A 22512-nucleotide genomic window follows, 5' to 3' on the forward strand; every position below is an offset into this window, starting at 1 on the left:
CATTTCTTTCATACAAGGTTGTAATATTTTCTTTCAAGTTTTATGTGTGTTAAGAGTTCAGCTACGATAAGTAGCTAAAACAAGTTTCTCCTCCTCTACAGGAGGTTACTATGTAATAAATAAATGTTTGTGTTTGAATAAAAGAGATCTTTGCTCTTAGCCCCTATCATGTATTATTTTCAAAAATTGATCTTTTGCTGTACGCTCTAAGGTAGGAAACGAATTAGAGCTGTGCTAAGTATTGCTGAAGGAATCTGCTTAGTAACCATCGGTTGCGATCGTGTGGTTGGACTGTGAGGAGCAGTTCGTAAAAAACGGTGGATATAACCCGGTGGTACTCTAGTCAAAAAGGTAAAAGATTCAATTTATTTTACGGAAGCATGATGGGCCTTTTACTACAAAAAAGAAATCAATTATTTAAAATAAATATATAAGGGCAAACTTGGAAATTTGAGGGATATGGGGAGTTGAAACAAAGTTTTAATGGGGTAGGGAGTAAAGAGGAGGTTGAGAATGGAAATAGGGAGTTTTTGACAATTTCCCCATAATTTCATGAATATTCAAGTGTTTTATATTTGTGTAATTTGAGTTTTTGGTATTTTAGATTAATATAGACATTTATCAATTTTTTTTAATATATCATCAATTTTTTTATTCCATCGATTTTTCTCAATTAAATTTTATAAGATATGATAGATAATTTTTTTTAATTTGTTTATCCATCATTTAAAATATATAAAAAAAAAAATCATAGCTATAACGAATCTTTAAAAATATTTATTCTGTTAAAAAAATCATAAAATTTTAAAAAATATTATACATAAACTACACAATATGTTATATTATATTAATATCATATCATACACACACGTATGCATTGCTAGTTCTTTCTTCTTCTTCTTATTAGTATTTGGAATAAATATTCAAGTATATCAAATTGAATTGTTTTTTTAGTTTTTAGATAGATTAGACATTTAATACATTATCCAGCAACTTATTTTGTTATTATTATGATCCATGGACATAACTATTCAAGTATATCAAACTAGTTTTAAATTTGTGTAATTTGGAATTTTCTGTTCTAGATTAGACATTTAATATTTTATCCAGTAAATTTTTATTGTCTATACAATATATAATATCTAAAACTGAGTGTTTCTCGTTTTACTAAAAGTTATAATTGGTGGTAACGGCGCAGTTCAAATCTTTTAAATCATACATCAACTCAAGCACCACGTTTGAATTTCTCTTCCCAGAAGAAACAATTATTACACACAACAATCTTTCTTCAACTAATTGCACTTCTTGTAATTAATTAGAATCGAACACGTGACCTTTACTCTGATATCAATTTTAGTATCAATTGTTTTCCGCTTTACCAAAAATTATAGCTGGTTGTAAGGATGCAACTCAAATCTTTTAAAATTTAAAACAGCTCAAGAACCACATTTCGATTACTTAATCCAGAAGAAATAATTATTACACCCAACATAATATATAGACATTATAGAGAGAATATAATATGATGTAATTTTTAGAATCCTCATAATACTGATTTTTCTTTTTTTACCCTTCTTTCTGTTTTTTCTTTTTTCTTTTTGCATGAAAAATAAATTTATATAAAAAATTCTAAAAAGTTATCAAAAATAGATTAATTTAATTTTTTATTTCAAGTTTTTTAACAAGAGTTCTTATATAAAAATAAATAAAAATGACTGAACATGCATGCAAGTGCACGCAAAAGCTAGTTATTATTATCGTTATTATTGTTTTTGTTATTGTCATTATTGGTGTGGTCGTCATCTCTATCATTGTAGTAATAATATTATTATTATTTTTATTATTTAATAAAAAGAAGGATCTAGTCATAAAACATTATTATCATCATGTGGATAGAAATTAAGGATCAAATCGTTTGACATGGTCCAGTTTGCTACAAATTTTGTGAATGTAGGCGTGTCGGGTATAATGTGTCGAATTGAGGGAAATAGGAGAAAAAATCCAACTCCTAAGATCGAAAACGATTGTGTATATCATTTTGAGGCAAAAATTTGTGTGAAACGATCTCACGGGTCGTATTTTGTGAGACGGATCTCTTATTTGGATCATCCATGAAAAAATATTACTTTTTTATGCTAAGAGTATTACTTTTTATTGTGAATATCGGTAGGATTGATCCGTCTCACACATAAAGATTCGTGAGACCGTCTAATAAGAGGCCTACTATATATTTGACCGTTTATTCTAATCTAAAGTCAATATTAATACTGCCTAAACAAGATATTTGAATGAAAATGAAATATAAATTCCTACTTTTTTTTATTTTTTTTATTGTTCTTTTAATTTGTCGAATAATTCTTTTTTTTTTTTGGGCCAGATTAATTGAGAACTATTCCATTGCTAAAAATTATTTTTCTAGTGTTTTGTATATGATATCATTTCCCACGTCGTCTAGATTTAATTTCTTTTTATTCTCAATAGCCCATTCGATTCTAAGTTTTTCAGCTATATGAGGTTCATCTTTTGTAATAGCAACTGTGATGTTAAATTTCATAATCTTCGTCGGTTCATCAATGACAAACCACATATCATCATCTTGAACAGAAAAGTATGTCTGCATATGAATTTTTCAATCATAAAATTATTCTCTTGTGAATATTGAGATCTTGCTAAATAATATCGTTTTTTTTTTTGAAGTGGTCAGAAATCGAAATACTTTTCTAAATAACCTGTTAAATAATTTTGTTGTTTAACTTTGTCGAACAATTTTTTTTTTTGGGGCCAGATTAATTGGGAACGATTCCATTGCTAAAAATATTATTTTCTAGACTCTTTTACATAATATCATTCGTCATATCGTTTACATAAAACACACACCATACATCAAATTCAAAAAGAATGGTGGTAATTTTTATAGAATTCTCTCAAATATAGAAAATTATAAACAAAAACTGGTTTGATTTGAGTTCATTTTTAAATAATTAGAATTTATTCATAGCCCAATAATATGCTTGGCTTTACTTGTAATTTTTGTGAGAGTACTATAACCTTGTGTTGGACACGTCAGTAATATCTAATTTATATCAGCAGTACCAAAGACTTCATGTCGATAATACATATAAATGATTAAAAATAAAAACAAAATAGATTAAACTACAACTAATTTTTAACCAATTAAAGGATAAACCCAAAGTATATTAACGATTTTCCCTATAGACATATCACATCTGAGAAAATTGTTTATATCATGGTTAGTGTCACTCTACCTATTTTAATAATTTAATTTGATATAATCCAGACATTTATTTCTTCGAATTAAGTTAATTAATTGAGGGAGCTTATCTAACACTTACAATACCTTATATTATTTAAATGATTTTTTATTCATAAAATTTAAAATATAACTACATTTTATTAATAAAATATTAAACATCGCAAACTATAGAACATAATAATTTGGCTCCAGTTTGACTCGAAAAAAATATGAACATGTTCTGGTCGAGTCGAATTCGATAATTTCAAACACAAATTAAATATTTTTCGAGTCTACTCACTCTCAATCTCTGTTCTGTGTGAAAGAAAATTAGTTCTCCAAAAAATCAGATCAAGCATAAGGGTGCAGACAAATCATGTCTACTCACAAACTTATAAGTTGGTTTGATTCGTTTGTATCCCTTTTTTTTGGTGAACTATATTTAATTTTCCATCCACACTTAAAGAGCATCAATTCTCTGGTTCCTTCCATATACATATTAGGACATTGTTTTTTTTAAAAAAAATTATTGGTAACCTTTTCTTTTTTTAAACAAGGAGAAGTTGATGAAAAATTCTCAATCAAAATATTTATTTGGGTTCACTCCTTATCCACAAAATTATGGTACTATGTCATACAAAATGTGGTACACTTCATGTGGAAATGTGGTACTAAAAAAGTACCCAGAGACTGAAAACAAAAAAAATCGATGGCTGGGGACTAAAAATCAACTTCCCGTTAAAACAAATAGTAAACATTTATATTAAATATAAATCTTATTTACAAGTACATGGGCTATTCACGTGCTTTATTTCTAAGTAAATAAGGTGGTCCATGGGCCTTTGTCTGATCCATAAGTTAAAAATTACTTTCTAAATTATTTTTAATTTTTCAGAACATAATATAAAAAAAATTCTAAAATTTGTATTATCATACATGTAACATTATAGTTATAAAAGATTAATGGAATGGAGATGACAAATCCGACTCGAAAATAAATTATATAACTACACAGGAACCGCGTGCGACTCGTCCGTAATAATCAAACTAGACCGAAAAATAGCAAATCAGATTTCAATTATTCTAAAAATTATATTTCAAAAAATAAACTGAATTTTGTATAATGATTATTTGAAATAAAAAAACCGGGAATTTAAGAATGATAAACCGGGCAAAAAAGCCGAAAGTAAAATATCTAAAGATTGAGCAGATGATATTTTGCATTTGCCTACACCATCCATCCATTTGTCTGTAAGCCTTCGAACTCCATTTCCATTCAGCTGCCCTTTTCAACTCAACGAGAAGATCTTAATGGTCGGCTCGTAGAAGAAATTACTGAAATTCTTTCGTTTTCATGGCTGTTTCGATGAATTCAGTCATCGGCTTCCACCCCCTAGTATGTCTTTCTTCTCTTGTTGACCAACTTTTGTGTTCTTTCTTGTAAGATTCTTAGATTTTGTTGTCTGGGCTGGTTTATTTCCCTTTGGTTTTATTATTGAAATATTTAGTGTTTACTTCTTGTTTTTCCATTATCTTGGGTGTCTGATGCATTGAATTTTGTTGGATAAGAATGTTGGACGGTTGGTCATTATTTAGGATTAATGTATTCTTGATTTTGTTCTTTGCTTGAGTTGTTAATTGTCTACATAAGTTGGATAAATAACCTTTGAATGGTACATATGGAATTGGACAATCTTCTCTTTTGAGTTAATTTTTGAGTTGAGTTAGGTCCGGTTTCAATTTTAACATGTTATCATAGCCCGGATTTCACCGGTATGTGTTGGACTGCCCATAATTAGGCCATCCGTTCTGCCCATAATTGAGTCATTTGTAAACTCCACGCTCCCCCTTGAGCTAGCTTTTGGGATTGAGATAGGTCCAACTTCCAATCTTAACATGAGTTAAGCCGATTCTTTTCAGATAGGTCCAACTTCCAATTTTAACATGAGTTAAGCTGATTCCTTTCAGCCAGAAACCTATTGCGAGCAGCTCCTTAGAAAAAATGATCGTTTTATTAATTATCGAAGGTTAGACACGGGGCAGGTGTTGGTTAAACATATTTGTTTCATCCAACTTTTGGCTAAAGTTATACAAAAGATTTGAGTTATAAATCATTACATTAATCGTATTATTAATTTATTATCTCTTGATCTTATGTCTTTTACAGTCTTATTCCACAAGTCAAACAATCTCTTAAGATTTAATGTTTATCCGATGGATGAACTTCTGAATTCTAGACTTTTTTGTGGTATATGATTGGTCTTAATACTGATGCTTTTCGTATTGGATTCGTGTGTTGTGACAGTCGGATCAAACTTGAAGTAATACATATTGATGTAATATATTCTTTTGGATGCTAGCATATGAAGATGTCTAATTGTATTCTTTTATATTGTTTGTAAGGCAACATTTGAAAATAAAAACCGGCAATCGAGGGGTTGAAATTTCAATCTGAAGCTTTTGATCTTCTGAGAACACTGGTCATGACAATCTGTAGGGTGTGGTGTGATGTCGTGGACTTATCACATACATACGGTTGGCTGTGATGATGTCGTTTCTCTGGTGGATTTCTCACAGATTTGACATTTGAAATAGAAATTAGAATGGCTATCTGTTTATATTCTTTGTTCAAATAAAAGAATCTTCGTGATTTTAGACTCGTGCCGGATTAGCAAATTTAGATTTGCTGCTTTACTCTGGTAATGTGGAGTTTTTTTTCCTGATCAGACATCCGCCTCTGCCCTTGTTTCCTGTTCGGAAGTCCACTTTGCTGCCCGTGGAAACCAGAGAGTGACTCTCAAGTCCACAGGGAAGGTGCACATGACAGAACAACCGTGATAATATTGATTTTGAACATTAAATATTATCTACTAATCGGGACTTAAGAAATTAGAAGGAGAATTTCTAGGCTGTTTACGTACTTGGAAATTACCCGAAAATCCTAGATACTAAAATTGTGTTATTCACATCGGAGTAGCTTAGGCTTGAAAATGATCCGAGAAACCAAGCCAAGCCAAGATCAGAACATTGGTTCTTTAAATTTTTAAAATGGTGAACTCCATACATCAACCATACCGGGAATGCCTAGACTTTATTTAAGCCTGGAGCATTTGATGGATCTTGAATTACATTGTATCATTAACCATGAGCAGATTGTTCAATTATGAGAATTTTTTGTGGTTCATGCCTTCGGCATATTCGCTATTTGATTCTCAAGATAAATACCTTTGGATTTATAGTACAGTTAGCATGTTCAAGGATAGCTTCATTCAATAGTTGGTACCGCCTCATAAGTTTTGTGCTGGCCTTGCTTACAGTTTTTCCATTAGCCTCTTTGTTACGCTTATCTGCTTGGAGTTGCATACTTTTCATATAGTTTCTACTAGATTAAACATCCATGGTACACCACCATTAAATATTACAACATATTCTGAACAACAGCACTGTTTATTTGATGGCGTATCAACACAAACAACATTTTACGTTATTATGTTTCAGACAGTTAATATCATGCATTTTCTCATAATTTATAGATGTCACTGAAAGCTTATTACTGGTTTACTCTTGATCTTATCTGCATAAAACTTGATTCCTAACATAATAATAATGTGAATACCAAGCTGAAATTATCTTTCTTTTCTCCATACAAAAGTTGAAGGCTCGCTACCAGCTGCTCACGACAGCTAATTCTAAAGAGTTACCACTGAAGACTACATTTGTCTCGTCTGCCTCCAGTATGATTGGATCAAGAAAATTTCAAAACGGAAAAAGATCAAAGTTCTATCTTTTAGTTGCTGAAGGTGATCAAGTTTCCATATCAACCAACGAAAATGATTCTGAAACAATGGAAGAATCATATTCCAGTAATGGGTCCTCTAAAAATCCTGCATTTGTAAATTCTTCAGCAACGGAAGAAGAAGCTCGACCAGTCGACAAACCTGGATTGACAGATCAAATTTTTGAGGATTCTAAGTCATCAATCGGATCCAAGAACCTGAACCTGGATACATCTGAATCCAAGTCAAACTCGACCGTGAAAGGATCCCCGTTAACAGCAAGAGAGAGGCTTAGAGCAGCCAGGGTGCTGAGCCGCTACACAGAACCAAAGCCACCTAAACTCGGGCTTGGGAGTAAATTACTCGAGGCTTTGCAAGAAAGTGATAAAGGGAAAAAACGCCCTGGTCTTCCTCAAGCACCTACAAATATGTTAGATGACAGCAAAAGGGGATTGCCGAAGGGGGATTGGACTATCAATATTATTCCAGGCGGTATGGACGTATTTCTCATCATCTTTTCATTTGTCTTTATTAGCTCCGTGATGTTTGCAACGACATATATCGTGTGGAAAGTTGGTGCTATTCATTTTAATGAATACTAAGGTTCTTTCAATGTTCCTTTTGGCCTTCTCTGACTCGGAAATAAGAGGAATCGGGTTGCAGATTTTTACATGTGCTTTTCTTTCCCATATTTGCGATTATATTGATATGTATCTACTTGATTGAGAAAAATTAAGCTCGGCCAATTTTTGCAAATCAATATTTTTTTCAAATTATTGTTCATAACAGTAGAAAATACAATTTTGGTCCTGTTATGTGTCCATTTTTCATTTTAGTCTAAAACATTTTCAATTCGTACTTAAAGTGGAGTAAGTTGGTCATTGTTTTGGCTTTTAGTCTTTTCTCATTAGAATGTTGACATGACATCCAAAAAACACGACGTAGTGCCAGAAATTGATGATCTGCACCGAATATTGTTGATGTGGTGCCTAGTGAGAAAGAACTGATAGTGAGAACAACGATCGACTTACCGGATTAATACTGCCAACTAAAAATGATAAATAAACAGGTTACATGATCACAATGATAGTCTTGTCATGCTTTAATTCAGCTTCGGGTAATTCTTGGATTATATTGATTGCAAACTTTCCGTTTTCTCAAATGCATGAAACTTGTACATTCTGAACTTTGCTGAGCTTTCGGATTGTCGAGCTCCCCATGCTCAGTTTTGCCACATGGATTTTTTAAAGAAAGTATAACTTTTCTACTTGCAAAAAAGAAAGTACATATGTATATATATAACGTTTTCTTGTTATTTGTCTACTCAGGTGGATCCATGCTTAAAATTTTAACACTCTTAATTGCACTTATTCAAACATTGATCTTTGGCATGTGTGGTTTTATAGTCATTGGATTGTAAATCGCTTTAAACAGGTAATATATCTTTACTATTTAATTGAAGTCTCCAACCCTTGAATATTCATTTTGGTCATTTATGTATTCAGACTAATTTAGGGGTGGGATTGGGTAGGGACCCGTCACGTAACCCTCGTATCCAATCTCCCTCCCAATTAAAATTGGGAGTCGTTTTTTTTTTCTCTTGATCCCGTACCCGACAAGTGTTGGGATCCGAATGTTCGGGATCTTGAATGCTTTGGGATCTCGTGGGGTAGGGATATCATGATATCCCAAAAAAATTTAAATCCCTTAGGCTGCGTTTGGTTCGAGGGATTAGGAGTGATAGACTAATTTATCCGGCCCAATCAAGTGTTTGGTTCAATTTTAAATAAATCTACCTTATCCCTCCTAGGTATGATTAGGTTATATTAGGTAGGTTAAAATAATACCTACTCACCCCTAAGATTATTTATCCCACTCTTAATACCTCCTATTTTTCCGATTTTACCCTTCTCCTAAATTCAAACTCACCACCATTTCCCGCCACCGACCGCCGCCTCCACGGCCGCCGCCGGCCAACCACAGACGGACCGCCGACCGCGGCGAGCACCGGCCGACCAGCGACGAACTGCCGACCACCGGCCGAACACCGGCCGACAGCGGTTAGCGACGGTTTGTCAAAAATAGCGACGGTTTGTGTAGAAAGGTTTGTCAAAACACCGTCGCTATTAGCGACGGTTTGTTTATAAAACGTCGCAATTAACGACGGTGTGTTTAAAAAACGTCGCTAAATGTCTAATTTTTAGTAATTAAAATAATTCAAAACAAGATCGGCGACGGTTTCTAAAAACCGTCGCTATTAGCGACGGATTGTAAAACCGTCGTTATGAGCGACGGTTTTTGAGAATCCGTCAGTAAGTTTCCGGTTGACCATTTCCGCCGGCCGCCGGCCGCCGGCCGCCACTGTCGCCGTCGCGAAGGGGAAGGGCAATTTCGTCTTTTAATCAAAAAATTCAAAATTATCCTACACTTAAAAATCTTACCAAACATAATATTATTTTACATCATATATTACGATTCTATCACAATCATTTTCTTTATCATTTACATACTAATCATTAGTTTATCCTATCCTTCCAACCAAACGCAGCCTTAAAAGCTACAGGTTCACATAACAGAGGTTGTGAGAGATGGAGGTCGGCGTTCCGTGCACTGTAGTGGCGTACACCGTACACGTGACTGGTTGTGCGGGAAGGTAGATGGGGGAAGATGGTGGTGCCGAGAAGATGGAAGGTGTTTGTTAAGGATGGAGGCGGCATAGAAGAGATGTGAAAGAAAGGGAAAACAAATAGGTTTAGATAAACAAAAAACAAAAACAAAACAAAAAAACAAAAACAAAACAACATAATTTTGTTTTTTTAAAAAAAAAAATTAAAAATTAAACAACATCAGAAATGTTTCTCATATCACACTATTTTTAAGAGCATCTTTTGCATGTAGGGCCAAAATATTTCAAAAAAAAATAACAGGAGATGTTTTCTAATAAGGCGTGAAGCCGTGAATGTGAAGTGAAAGACAAGAATGGAGAAAGTTTTTAAGAACCTAGTCTTCTGCTGTCCTTCGGTCTTCTCTCAGTTTAGAAATTGAAAATGTCAATTATAAATTTATAATATTAATAATAATATGAAATTTTAATAATATTCTTTCGAGTATAGACGGGAATCCCGTCGAGAGGAGATCATATGCCCGACCCTTATCCCAAAATTAATCGGAACGTGGAAAATCCCAAACAATCGGGTCGGGAAAAAATGGGTAGGGAAATTTTTGGGGCCGGAACGAGACATGATTCTGGTTAGGTCGGGATTTTCGGGTTTTTTGCCACCCCTAGACTAATTTATCTTAACTATTTTTCTAGAAATTTAATAATTAAGGTGCAAAAAAATTTGTGCATTAGGAAAAGATTGGGACTTAAGTTTAAATTCTTATTATGTTAAGATTGAGACTTGAGTTTAACTTCATCGCAAAAGCTATTTCAAGATGAGGATTGTCCAAGTTCATAAATACAAATCTCAATAATTTATTCAGAAGGTGTGAAACATCTAACGAAAACTTCTCAATCTTCTCACTATCTCATTATCTTAACATGGAATCAAAAACTATAATTAAATTCAAATTTACAAAGTTACAGTTTATTCCAAATAATGTTTATATTTTAGGCTTAACTCAACCATAAAAAGTTAATTCAACTGAGGATTTTCAAGTCTATATAGACAATTCTCAAAAACTTAATATAGTCTAGGCGTGCATGTGAATCAAGCTACTCATGATTAGGTCGTGAGCAGCTGTAAAACCTTGACTCATGCTTGATTTGACCGAGATCGAGTCGAGCTCGACTTTTTACTCGAGTCGAGTTCGAGTTTTAATTATTTCCAGTCGAGTAGCCGCGAGCTACTCAAGTAGCTATATGTTATTATTTTTAAAATTTAATAGTATGTGTGTCCGTATAAATATAAATTTTAAATTCTAAAATTTTGCTACAAACACTATCAAGCTATTCGAGTTCGAGCAACTGGATATTTTAACAAATTGAGCTCGAACTGGAAAATTAAATACTCAATCAAGTTTGAGTCGAGATCAAACTTGCAAGATTTAAATCAAGTCGAGCTCGAGTACCCTTAATTCAGCCAACGGAGTACTCGAGCTCGACTCAACTCATTTGTACCCTTAATTAAGCTAACGGAGGACATTTAACATACTATCACGCTCAAAAATAGACATTTAACATATCATCACGCTCAAAAAATAGACATTTAACAAACGATACGTGACATCTAACAAAAACTTCTCAATTTATCTTCAGAAATTATAATTAAATTCAAATTTACCAAATTAACTTTACTTCTAGATAATTTTTATATTTTATTCGCATACAACACCTATACTCATTGCACTATTATTAATCATAAAAACACTGGCGGAATCTGTTTCGCAAGACGGTCTCATTTTTCATAAAATATACATCCAAAACTTTACACTAATTTCTTAATAAAAATAATATAATATTATTTCTAATTCCAATACAAAATTTTTAGACCATGATTTGTATATATGAGCCTACCCTCCAGAAATTTTTCCCGTAACATAGTTGTATCATTTATCACAGAAAAATAATAAATGTAATATATATAGGAAAAAATCTAGCAAATTAAATAAAATTCGTTATTATCATCAGACATCAAAAATATTTTTAAATTTGAAAATTACGTTTTAGAAAAAAAAAACGTCTGTGAAGGATAATTTTTATATTATATTGTATGATAAAAAGCTTATTGGGGAAATTTCATACACTATCACTAATAAATCTCGAGATTGATGATAATCTCATGAAAATTAGATTTATTTTTACAACGGTCTCACAAATTTAGATCGTGGAACGGGTCAACTCGATTTATACCTGTAATGAAAAGTAATATTTTTACTATAAAAATTAATATAATTTTTTTCTACTCAAATCATCATATATTACATAATTTACTTTTGACATAAAAAATAATAATTTTCTTTAAATCAGTATTTATTACACAATGTTTTTTCACAACATAACTAACAAAAACATTATATTTATTTGTGAAAATAATAATTTAGACATAAAAGTAATACTTTCCATGGGATACGTTGGGTCGATGATCCGTGTCACAAAGTTGATCTATTATACCGTCTAACATTAGTTTTTGTGAAAAATGATCTATCTACTCCACATGTTTCCAAATTTTGATAACACGTATCTCTGAAAACATGTATAAAAATTGTTTACATGGCCAAGATTTGAAAACATTGAAATGTGTGTGCTTAATATTTGAAAACACGATAAGTTAATAATTTATTTTTTTAATGAGAGATTTTCAATATGGAATTTCACTAATATAGTATATATAAATAACCCAATTTTTTTTTTTACAAGAGGTATTAATATTATTAAATATTTGAAGCTGCATTTTCTAGAGGTATGGGGTTCTACTTCCCAACCTCCACGAAAGTAGTTTGAAGATAATAAAGGAATGTCAGTTTTGACATACTGCTACTGTAAATAACTCCTTTACTCCATACCCATCTCCTCTTAAATTCCAAATACAATTCCTCATCTTTTCCTAAATTTGTAAAAAACAAATTCCAGATTAAAAATGAAAAGTTACGATTTTGATCATCTATATTTACGTCTTTGCGTTGTTGATACTCGTTAACGTTTATGCTATATTAATCTTTCACTTGATATTTCAGCTTGAAATTTGAAAACAAGTGAAATTTAGGCTCATTCCTTTTCATGAATAATATTGACAATTTTTAAAAAATAAAAAAACAATGATTATTTTTCTTTTTTTAACTGTACCCATGTCTGTTAGAATTAATATAATTATGGGCTGAAATAGTGTAATAACGGGGTAGATATGTTCACCATTCTTTCTTGCATTCCTTAAATACATAACATGATTGAACTCTTTTTTAAATAAATAAAAAAACTCATTTGTACTAATGTAAAGATACATACATACATATTTAAATTAATGGATTTTATCTCCTTTTTTAAAAAAATCAAATTTCGTAACATGTCCATCTACAATTTGCAGGCGTGATAAGATTTTCTGGAAAAAAATCCTAAAATATAATAGAAAAATATTCAAATATTAAGATATTCTTGCCACTTAGAATTGAAAATAAAATCTTGTGTCATTAAATTTTTTGACTTTACGGTAGGCAAAAACTATTAAGATGTTTGTATCCTTATTCTTTATCAATTTCAAGAATTTACAATTTTTTTTAGGCAAAAACTTGTGTGAGACAGTCACCGGGTCGTATTTTGTTAGACGGATCTCTTATTTGAGTCATCCATGAAAAAATATTACTTTTTGTGCTAAGAATATTATTTTTTATTATAAATATCGATAGTGATACCCCATGGATGAGCCCACTACCCCTGGCTCATCCCTAGTCCAAAGGGAAGACATGCCTACCAAGGGCCCTAGCCCAAATGGAAGACAGGCCCACCAAAGGCCCAGGTATTCTCATATAAATACCAGGTTTGAGTGTTCAGTTGACGGATTCACTATATTGTTTTCAGCAGCACCCTTAGCTGCTCCCCCATATATCCTCAGTCACTGACTTGAGCGTCGGAGGGGCTACGCCAGGACACCCTCCTGGCCCCCTCTTAACGATCTTCTTTGTTATTTCAGGCTCAGGGTAATTTCCAAACCCGCGTCTGGATTAGTGACACTTGCTGGGAGCGGACCCTAAATTTCCCGTGAGTATCACTTGGCGCCGTCTGTGGGAAGTTTGAGTTAAGACGTAGATATGGTAGGTAAGAGAGGGAGTGGAAGAGCTACCTCAGCATCATCACGTCCTCGGAGAGGACCTGAACCATCTCGTGCTGAGACAATACATGAACAGCCGCATCTTGAGACGAGACAGGAACAACCTCGTCAAGAGACAAGAACCGAGCAGCCCCTTCACGAGGCAAGGGTCGAGCAACCCCGTCCCAATGAGAATGTGGGGAACTTGACCCTAGAACAGTTGGGTCAATTTATCACCCGGATAGTGGATGAGGCCATGAAGAGGAATCAAGAGTCTATGTTTGCAGAAGATCAGACCGCTCGCCAGGAGCGAGAGGAGAATGTGGAGGGAAGTCAGAGTAGGGTGGAGGAGACGCGACCCCGCCCAAGTGAGGAGAATCCGGAGATGGAAGAGATGTGGAGGGAAATACGGACGCTGAGGCAGCAATTGGGAAACAGAGATGCAGCCCCCAAGAAAGGAAGTCCTTTTTCCCTCGCCATTTTGGAAGAGGGGCTTCCTCCAAATTTCCGACAGTCAAACGTTGGAGAATATGATGGACATACGGACCCCGAAGAACACTTGGGGAGGTTTGAGAACACAGCTCTGTTGCATCAGTATTCAGATGGAGTCAAGTGCAGAGTGTTTCTGGGCACTTTGGTGAGGTCAGCCCAGCAATGGTTTAATTCCTTGCCGCCCAACTCCATACGCTCTTTTGAGGATTTCTCAGCTGCTTTCTTGCACCGATTCGCTAGTAGCAAAAGGCACCAAAAAAACTACTTGAGTTTGTTTGTAATGAAACAGCAAGAGGGTGAAACTTTACGGGAGTTTGTCCAGCGCTTCAACAGCGTAGCGTTGGAAATACCAGCGGTCACTCCTGACATCATGATAAGTGCCTTTACCCAGGGACTTAGAGGAGGGGAGTTTTTCAAGTCGCTGGTCAAGAAGCCTCCGTCGAGCTATGATGATCTGTTGGCTCGAGCTGAGAAATATATAAATCTTGAAGATGCCCAGCGGCATAAGAGAATGGAGCAGCGACCTGGGAGGAGTGGAGTTGAGGGAGCGGAGAGAGGAGGAAGGAAGAGGGGCTCAGGGGAAAGAGAGGAGATTAAAGCTAGGGACAGAAGACAATTCTCATCACATGTTCCTCTGGATAGGAGTCGTGACGAGGTGACGGAGGTGAGGGAGCCCGAGGAGAGCTGGGAGAAGTCGCGAAGGGCTAAGAGCAGTGCTAGATTGCCTTCGCGGGATAGACGAGAAGGATCCTCATCCAGGAGTCGACAGAGGTCTCGCTCGTCTCCTAGACGTGGTCAAGGCCCTCCATGGGTAAATCAGAGGGTCGGGGAGCAGAGATGGGAAGGTCGAGGTCAAGATGTTCCTCAGGGACCCGTCGAACCGAGGGGGGGAATGAATGAGGATAACCACCCTACGAGAGGAATGATTCATATGATCTCGGGGGGTGCTACTGATGGAAACTCTGGGTAAAGCTCTAAAAGAGGCCTGAGAACGCTTACCACCTTAGAGAATATCTTTACTTCATTTTTGATGTATTTCGTTCCTGAATTTGTCTTACGTTATCAGTTGATATTCAATAAAATCAGGTTCCTCTTTTCAGTTCATGAATGTTGTTGTATTACGAGACGGAAGGAGAAAATTTTTATTTTCCTACTAAGGCATCGCCTAGTAGAGGAGCAGAGTTAGAGGACGGGGAGAAATTTTATTTTTCTACTAAGGCATCGCCTAGTAGAGGAGCAGAGTTGGGGTGCGGAGAAATTTTATATTCCTGCTAAGGTATCAACTAGCAGAGGAGTTAGAGGGAAGAGGTGGTTGATTTTTATTTTCCTGCTGAGGTGTCACCTAGCAGAGGAGTTAGAGGGTGATGGTGTTGATTTTTATTTTCCTGCTCAGGTGTCACCTAGCAGAGGAGTTAGCGGAGGAAGGTGGTTGATTTGTATTTTCCTGCTGAGGTGTTACCTAGCAGAGGAGTTAGAGGGGGGAGGTGTTGATTTGAGGTGTGACCTAGCAGAGGAGTTAGAGGGGGGAGGTGTTGATTTTTATTTTCCTGCTAAGGTGTCACCTAGCAGAGGAGTTAGCGGGGGAAGGTGGTTGATTTTTATTTTCCTGCTGAGGTGTCATCTAGCAGAGGAGTTAGAGGGTGATGACGTTGATTTTTATTTTCCTGCTAAGACCTGGCTTAGTAGAGGAGTTAGAAGGTGGAGGTGTTGATTTTTATTTTCCTGTTAAGACCTGGTTTAGCAGATGGGTTAGAGGGTGGATGTGTTGATTTTTATATTCCTGCTAAGACCTGGCTTAGCAGAGGAGTTAGAGGGTGGAGGTGTTGATTTTTATTCTCCTGCTCAGGTGTCACCTAGCAGAGGAGTTAGAGCGTGGTGACGTTGATTTTTATTTTCCTGCTAAGACATGGCTTAGCAGAGGAGTTAGAGGGTGGAGGTGTTGATTTTTATATTCCTGCTAAGACCTGGCTTAGCAGAGGAGTTAGAGGGTGGAGGTGTTGATTTTTATTTTCCTGCTCAGGTGTCACCTAGCAGAGGAGTTAGAGCGTGGTGACGTTGATTTTTATTTTCCTGCTAAGACATGGCTTAGCAGAGGAGTTAGAGGGTGGAGGTGTTGATTTTTATATTCCTGCTAAGACCTGGCTTAGCAGAGGAGTTAGAGGGTGGAGGTGTTGATTTTTATTTTCCTGCTCAGGTGTCACCTAGCAGAGGAGTTAGAGCGTGGTGACGTTGATTTTTATTTTCCTGCTAAGACATGGCTTAGCAGAGGAGTTAGAGGGTGGAGGTGTTGATTTTTATATTCCTGCTAAGACCTGGCTTAGCAGAGGAGTTAGAGGGTGGAGGTGTTGATTTTTATTTTCCTGCTGAGGTGTCACCTAGCAGAGGAGTTAGAGCGTGGTGACGTTGATTTTTATTTTCCTGCTAAGGACCTGGCTTAGCAGAGGAGTTAGAGGGTGGAGGTGTTGATTTTTATTTTCCTGCTAAGACCTGGCTTAGCAGAGGAGTTAGAAGGTGGAGGTGTTGATTTTTATATTCCTGCTCAGGTGTCACATAGCAGAGGAGTTAGAGCGTGGTGACGTTGATTTTTATTTTCCTGCTGAGGTATTACCGAGCAGAGGAGTTAGAGGGTGAAGGTGTTGATTTCTATTTTCCTGCTGAGGTATGACCTAGCAGAGGAGTTAGAGGGTGAAGGTGTTGAATTTTATTTTCCTGCTGAAGTATCTCCTAGCAGAGGAGTTATGAGATGATGAGGTGGTAGTTTTATTTTCCTACTTGGGCTGAGCCTAGTAGAGGAGACAGAGGGTGAGGAGGTTAAAATTTTATTTTTCCTGCTAAGAACTGTTTTAGCAGAGAAGTCAAGGGTACGGGGAAGTGAAAATTATTTTCTTTCAAAAGTTGAGTGGAGGACCTTGGAGATGGGGGCGATGAGAGTATACTGTGTTAGAAAAATTTATTTCGTTTGTTGACAACGAAAGATGTTTGCCGCTGCTATTACGGGGATCGACCTGCCCGGTCAGGTCGTGGGGGTGTGGGGGCAACGCCCCCATAATTTTTTCAGAAATTAGACAATATGTCGCCAGTGACAGAGGACGAGCATGGCACGGGGCTGGGCGGGTGAGGACTCGGCGTAGGCGCTTGGGCGAGCGTGGCGCTTGGGCGAGAGCGTGGCAGGGCGAGAGCACCTGGGCGCTGGTAGGCGCTGTAGGCGAGAGCTGGGCGTGGCGAGGCGCGCTGCGGGACGAGGCGCGCTGTCGGGCGAGGCGCTGGCTGCGCTGTTGGGAGGGGCGAGACGAGAGTGGGGCGTTGGGGCGTGGGCTAGGCGGGGCGAGGCGAGAGCGAGGAGGGCGGGGCGAGAGCTAGGCGTGGCGTGGCGAGGCGCTGGCTGCGTTGTTGGGCGGGGCGAGACGAGAGTGGGGCGTGGGCTAGGCGGGGCGAGAGCGAGGAGGGCGAGGCGAGATTTGGGCGTGGGCTCGGCGGGGATGGCGATGGGCGAGAGCTGGGCGTGGGCTAGGCGGGGCGAGAGCGAGGACGGCGAGGCGAGAGCTGGGAGCGGCGAGGCGGGCTACAGCGAGACGATGAGGGCGAGTGGCTGAGATGAAGGGATGACACGATAAGTGCGAGTGCACGGTGAGGCAAGAGCTCGGGTGTTCACTTGGCGAGGCGAGGGTGAGGATGGTATCCGGACCAAATCTTTCCCTTCAAAACAGGAAAGCGATTTGATTTATTTCCCAACTTGTGGAGACTAATGAGTAGCAGAGGAAAAGTACACACCTCACACCCGGTAACTCGGGGACAGCACAACTAATCGAACTTCGAACCTACGATTCAGTTCGACTTGGGAGGGGGAGACTGGTGATACCCCATGGATGAGCCCACTACCCCTGGCTCATCCCTAGTCCAAAGGGAAGACATGCCTACCAAGGGCCCTAGCCCAAATGGAAGACAGGCCCACCAAAGGCCCAGGTATTCTCATATAAATACCAGGTTTGAGTGTTCAGTTGACGGATTCACTATATTGTTTTCAGCAGCACCCTTAGCTGCTCCCCCCATATATCCTCAGTCACTGACTTGAGCGTCGGAGGGGCTACGCCAGGACACCCTCCTGGCCCCCTCTTAACGATCTTCTTTGTTATTTCAGGCTCAGGGTAATTTCCAAACCCGCGTCTGGATTAGTGACACTTGCTGGGAGCGGACCCTAAATTTCCCGTGAGTATCAGATAGGGTTGACCCGTCTCACAGATAAAGATTCGTGAGACCGTCTCTCAAAAGACTTACTCTTATAACTAACTTATGTAAATTTATATATCCTTGGAGGGTTTAGTACTTAACTTGTATCTTACTGATATAATTTCGATCACATATAGTTTTTAAATTTTTGACTTCTTTTCAAAATAAGCTTCAAACAACTGCTAAAAACAAAGGTAAAACAAATATTAAAAAGTGAAAATGTGACATCAAATCTTAGTCAGAAGGACAATTATCGCCCAAAAACCTTTTTGTTGGACAATTTTCAAGTGTAATTACATCAAAATTTACATATTCCAAAATTAATTAAGCAATTATTTCTTTGAAATATCATATTCCAAGTTCCAATCAACATCTAGATCTATAGGATACATATCAACACATACTACTTAGCAAATTCAAAGTAGATTCGACCTGAAAACATTACACGATGCCAACAATTTTTCATAGGGGTATTTATGTCAAATGCTTAATTAAAAAATTTAGGCAAAAATTTATATGAGACGGTCTCACTCTCATGGACCATATTTTATGAGACGGATCTCTTATTTGAGTCATCCATGTAAAAGTATTACTTTTTATGCTAAGAATATTAATTTTATTGTGAATATCGGTAGAGTTGACCCGTCTCACATATAAAAATTCGTGAGACCGTCTCACAAGAAAACTACTCAAAAATTTTCAGCCAAAAAGCAAAAAAATAAATAAATTATATTTGTGTATATATATATATATATAGATAGATATATTATCCCATGATTTTGACTAAGTTTAATAACCAAAACCGAAAATAGTAAGGTTAGCATAAGAATATTAATTTGGATATTTCTCATTCAATGGATTGTGTAAGATAATTTACAAACACGATAGCCATCAATGGCGGATTCAAACAGGCGAGTCAGCTCGGAGAGAAGCGCGACAAAGCGGACAGCTGGAGTGTGTATTCAGCCATTTATCCACACATTCCGAGTGAAAAACATGCTTACAACCCGGCAGTTCTTTCACTTTATCTCCATCTCCAAACATCCCAAGGCATATACAGCACTCACTCTCCATTATGCTTCCGGCGTCGACTGAAGCCTTGTACAGCACAATCGGAAGGCAGTTTATCGTCGTGGAGTCGAGCCCCCACGGTGGAGCTGGCGCGGAGGAAATGGTTGGGTGTGGTGGAGCAGGCGGAGGAGAGTACTCGACGTTGCAGGCCCATCTGGCGTAGAGGAAGAGGAGCGCGACTAAGAGAATAATGGAGATGAGTACTACAAAGAAGAAGAGGGAACGCCCCGGATTTGGAAATCGGCTGTCGTCGAAATCGGCGTAGTGCCACCGGAATTTCTGCGTGGATTCTTGCGGAGAAGCCATTAATGGAAAGGGAGTGATCGAGGTATATGTGTTAGGCTGTGTTTTTTATGTTTATAACTTACATCATTATTTGTCGATTACATGATGGAGATTCTTTCATGGGGTTTTTGCAGTGGTTCCAGGCACTTCCAGCGCGGCGGCGGTCGGTGTCGCGGCGGTGTCGGCGGTGGCGGCGGCGGTGGCGGTGGAGGGAGTTTATAGAAGGAGATGTAAGAGTTGGTGGTTGTATTGGGAGAAAGGGCAACGAGTGTTTCCTTCTTGTTAAGGAGAGGGTAATGGAAATTGCCAATTAATTAATAAATAATGGAAACGGAAGCCTCACTTCTTATCCGTATATAAATATTTTTGTATTATTCTTACAGATATAGTAAATTATAAATTAGACAAGGATATTAAGTAAGATTGAATAGCTAAAATGCAACGGGAAACTGCGCAAAGATATTAAATAATATTCAATGTTTTTTATAATTAATTAAATAATATTCATTGAATTAACTAAAAAAAATCATTGTATAAACAAAAACAACAATAGAATTAACTTTTGATGAAAAAAACCATTTAATTAGATTTTATCAAACTAGCCTTACTTTATCAAACTAGTTCTAATATTTATATAATAAAATAAGAACTATTTTTGGATAAAAAAATCAATAACTAACTGTTTGGGCTAAAATAATTAAATTAGAAGCCCGCATTAAATTATAAAGCATGCGTTAAATTATGAAGCCCAATTAAATAATAAGCCCATGATGGACTAATTCTTAATCGATTCAAAACTGGTCACTGAGCGCGGAAGAGGAAGCAGAACGTGGGAGGATAGGTAGAAATCGTTGCATGAATGAGAAAGATCATGGGCTCATGGGGGAGTGGAGAGAAACGGCACAACAGTGGGAAGAAAAAGACATCGGCAAGCACATAAACAAGGACACACACAACTCTACACAGACAAAAATCTGCAAAAAAGCTCTCTGCTAAATTTACAATCTTCAAGCAATAGTTTTTCAAGCTTTTCAGTATATTTCTAGCGTCTTCTCATTTTAGATTTCAGCACAAGTTATTATATTTTCAAGTTTTGATTAATTCCTACAGTTTTGTAAATTCAAAATCATGTCGGGGGTTTATTTGCATCGATTCACAATAGTTTTCTTTATTTTGGCATTGCATTTGTTTTAGGAGACTATAACTGACGGTCGAATTTAGAATTCACGTCGCTTGAATTTTTAGAAGTTAGATTTTTATCATTTTACACAAATCGGTGCATTTTCGCACCTGGCACGCTCGCAACACTAAATATTGTGCAAACATATTTTTGGCACGCCCGGTGGGACCATCACTATGCCGCCAAGAAGGAAAGAAAACGTCAATCAGGACAGTGGGGAGTCTCTGGCTAATCAAGAGGGAACTCAGGTTCCACAGCCAGAGCAACCTACTGTTGAACCACAGGCTGAAGAAGTAGATCTACAGCAGATTCATATTACATATGATCAAGTTTCAGACAGAGTGGTGGAAGAATTGACTGCCATAAAGATTGAAGAGATCCCAGTGGCATTACTAAAGTGCGATGCATGCAAATGGCTGCTTGGATAGGGGGAATGTGACCCAAGTGATAGTGCAACACACAAAGAAAATATTAGAGTTACCTCTTGGCTGCCAATTCATGGTCATATGCACGTTCATTAAACAAGGGAGTTAGTGATCTAGCGGGGAGTTATGCCAACACATGGCTTGAATCAGGTGTTTGTCGGTAGGGTGCACAAAACCATCCAACTCCCCGCAGGAACTCGATACTAGCAAAGAAACAAAGGGCAGTGACATGTAAACATCTACAAGGAGCCAACATAGAAATGACATAGAGTAACATGACAGTGATCAAGATTATGGCAAAACAAGTCATCATTCCCTCAAATTTCTCTAGGCGAGTCAAAGTGCCTCAAGGTTAATCATACAAAGCAGGAAGAAGAAACCAAATTATATTGCATAAGATTCAAGAAAGGGGCAGTACATTTACCAATGGCCATAGAGGTTGGAGTCATGAGTAGGGGCAGACAATGGTGACTCGTGCTTGAAGCTTGAGCGACGACCTCAGTTGGATACCGGAGAGGAAGAACTATGACATAGATGTAAGAAGCAGCTGCACATACATGGCATATGCGTTATGGTATCACAAGAAGGCTTCATGATCAGAACAAGTTTGGGTCTTTCAAATGTTTATGTATTTCATTGGAACAAATTCACAAACACCATTAGGGCGCAGTGATAAGCAGAATGACTTCTTGGTCGGAACAACTAACATAAGATACATCAATTACCTGGTAGGGATTGACGGTACTGGTCATGGTCGACGGGGAGTTAAGCTTGGTGTTGGTTTCTACTCAGCTTACTTGGTTGGTGAGAAGGTTACAGTAACTACTAAACACAATGATGATGAGCAATATGTATGAGAGTCCCAAGCTAGTGACTCATTCACTGTTACCAGATATGCTTCTTATGAAAACATGGGGAGTTCTAAAAGATGACCAGTTGGAATACCTTGAGGAATGCAGGCTGAAGAGTTTGGTCGAGAAGCACTTTGAGTTTATTAGCTACCCAATCTCTCTTTGGGTGGAAAAGACTACAGAAAAGTAGTTCTCTGACTACAGGGATG

General features: G+C 37.2%; 2 protein-coding genes across 5 annotated transcripts; one reads left to right on the top strand and one right to left on the bottom strand.

Moving 5' to 3' along the window:
* The first annotated feature begins 4467 nt into the window (after positions 1–4467).
* Positions 4468–7701, top strand: LOC140807331 (uncharacterized). 4 transcript variants are annotated; one of them, XM_073164140.1, is made up of 3 exons: positions 4468–4649; positions 5981–6067; positions 6912–7701. In XM_073164140.1, the coding sequence occupies exons 1-3, from the start codon at positions 4608–4610 to the stop codon at positions 7629–7631; spliced, it is 849 nt and encodes a 282-aa protein (XP_073020241.1). In that variant the 5' UTR covers positions 4468–4607; the 3' UTR covers positions 7632–7701. The 4 variants fall into 4 exon arrangements, with proteins under 4 accessions (XP_073020241.1, XP_073020243.1, XP_073020240.1 ...); XM_073164139.1 differs by having other exon boundaries at positions 4469–4649; positions 6906–7701; XM_073164142.1 differs by lacking the exon at positions 5981–6067.
* Positions 7702–19320: 11619 nt separating this feature from the next.
* On the bottom strand, positions 19321–20056 carry LOC140808096 (RING-H2 finger protein ATL66-like). The gene has a single exon (XM_073165117.1). It carries the CDS (start codon positions 19866–19868, stop codon positions 19395–19397), a length of 474 nt encoding a protein of 157 aa, XP_073021218.1. The 5' UTR covers positions 19869–20056; the 3' UTR covers positions 19321–19394.
* Positions 20057–22512: the final 2456 nt, after the last annotated feature.

The sequence above is a fragment of the Primulina eburnea genome, chromosome 12 (genome assembly GCF_022965805.1).
Source record: "Primulina eburnea isolate SZY01 chromosome 12, ASM2296580v1, whole genome shotgun sequence".
Classification (NCBI taxonomy): Eukaryota; Viridiplantae; Streptophyta; class Magnoliopsida; order Lamiales; family Gesneriaceae; genus Primulina; species Primulina eburnea.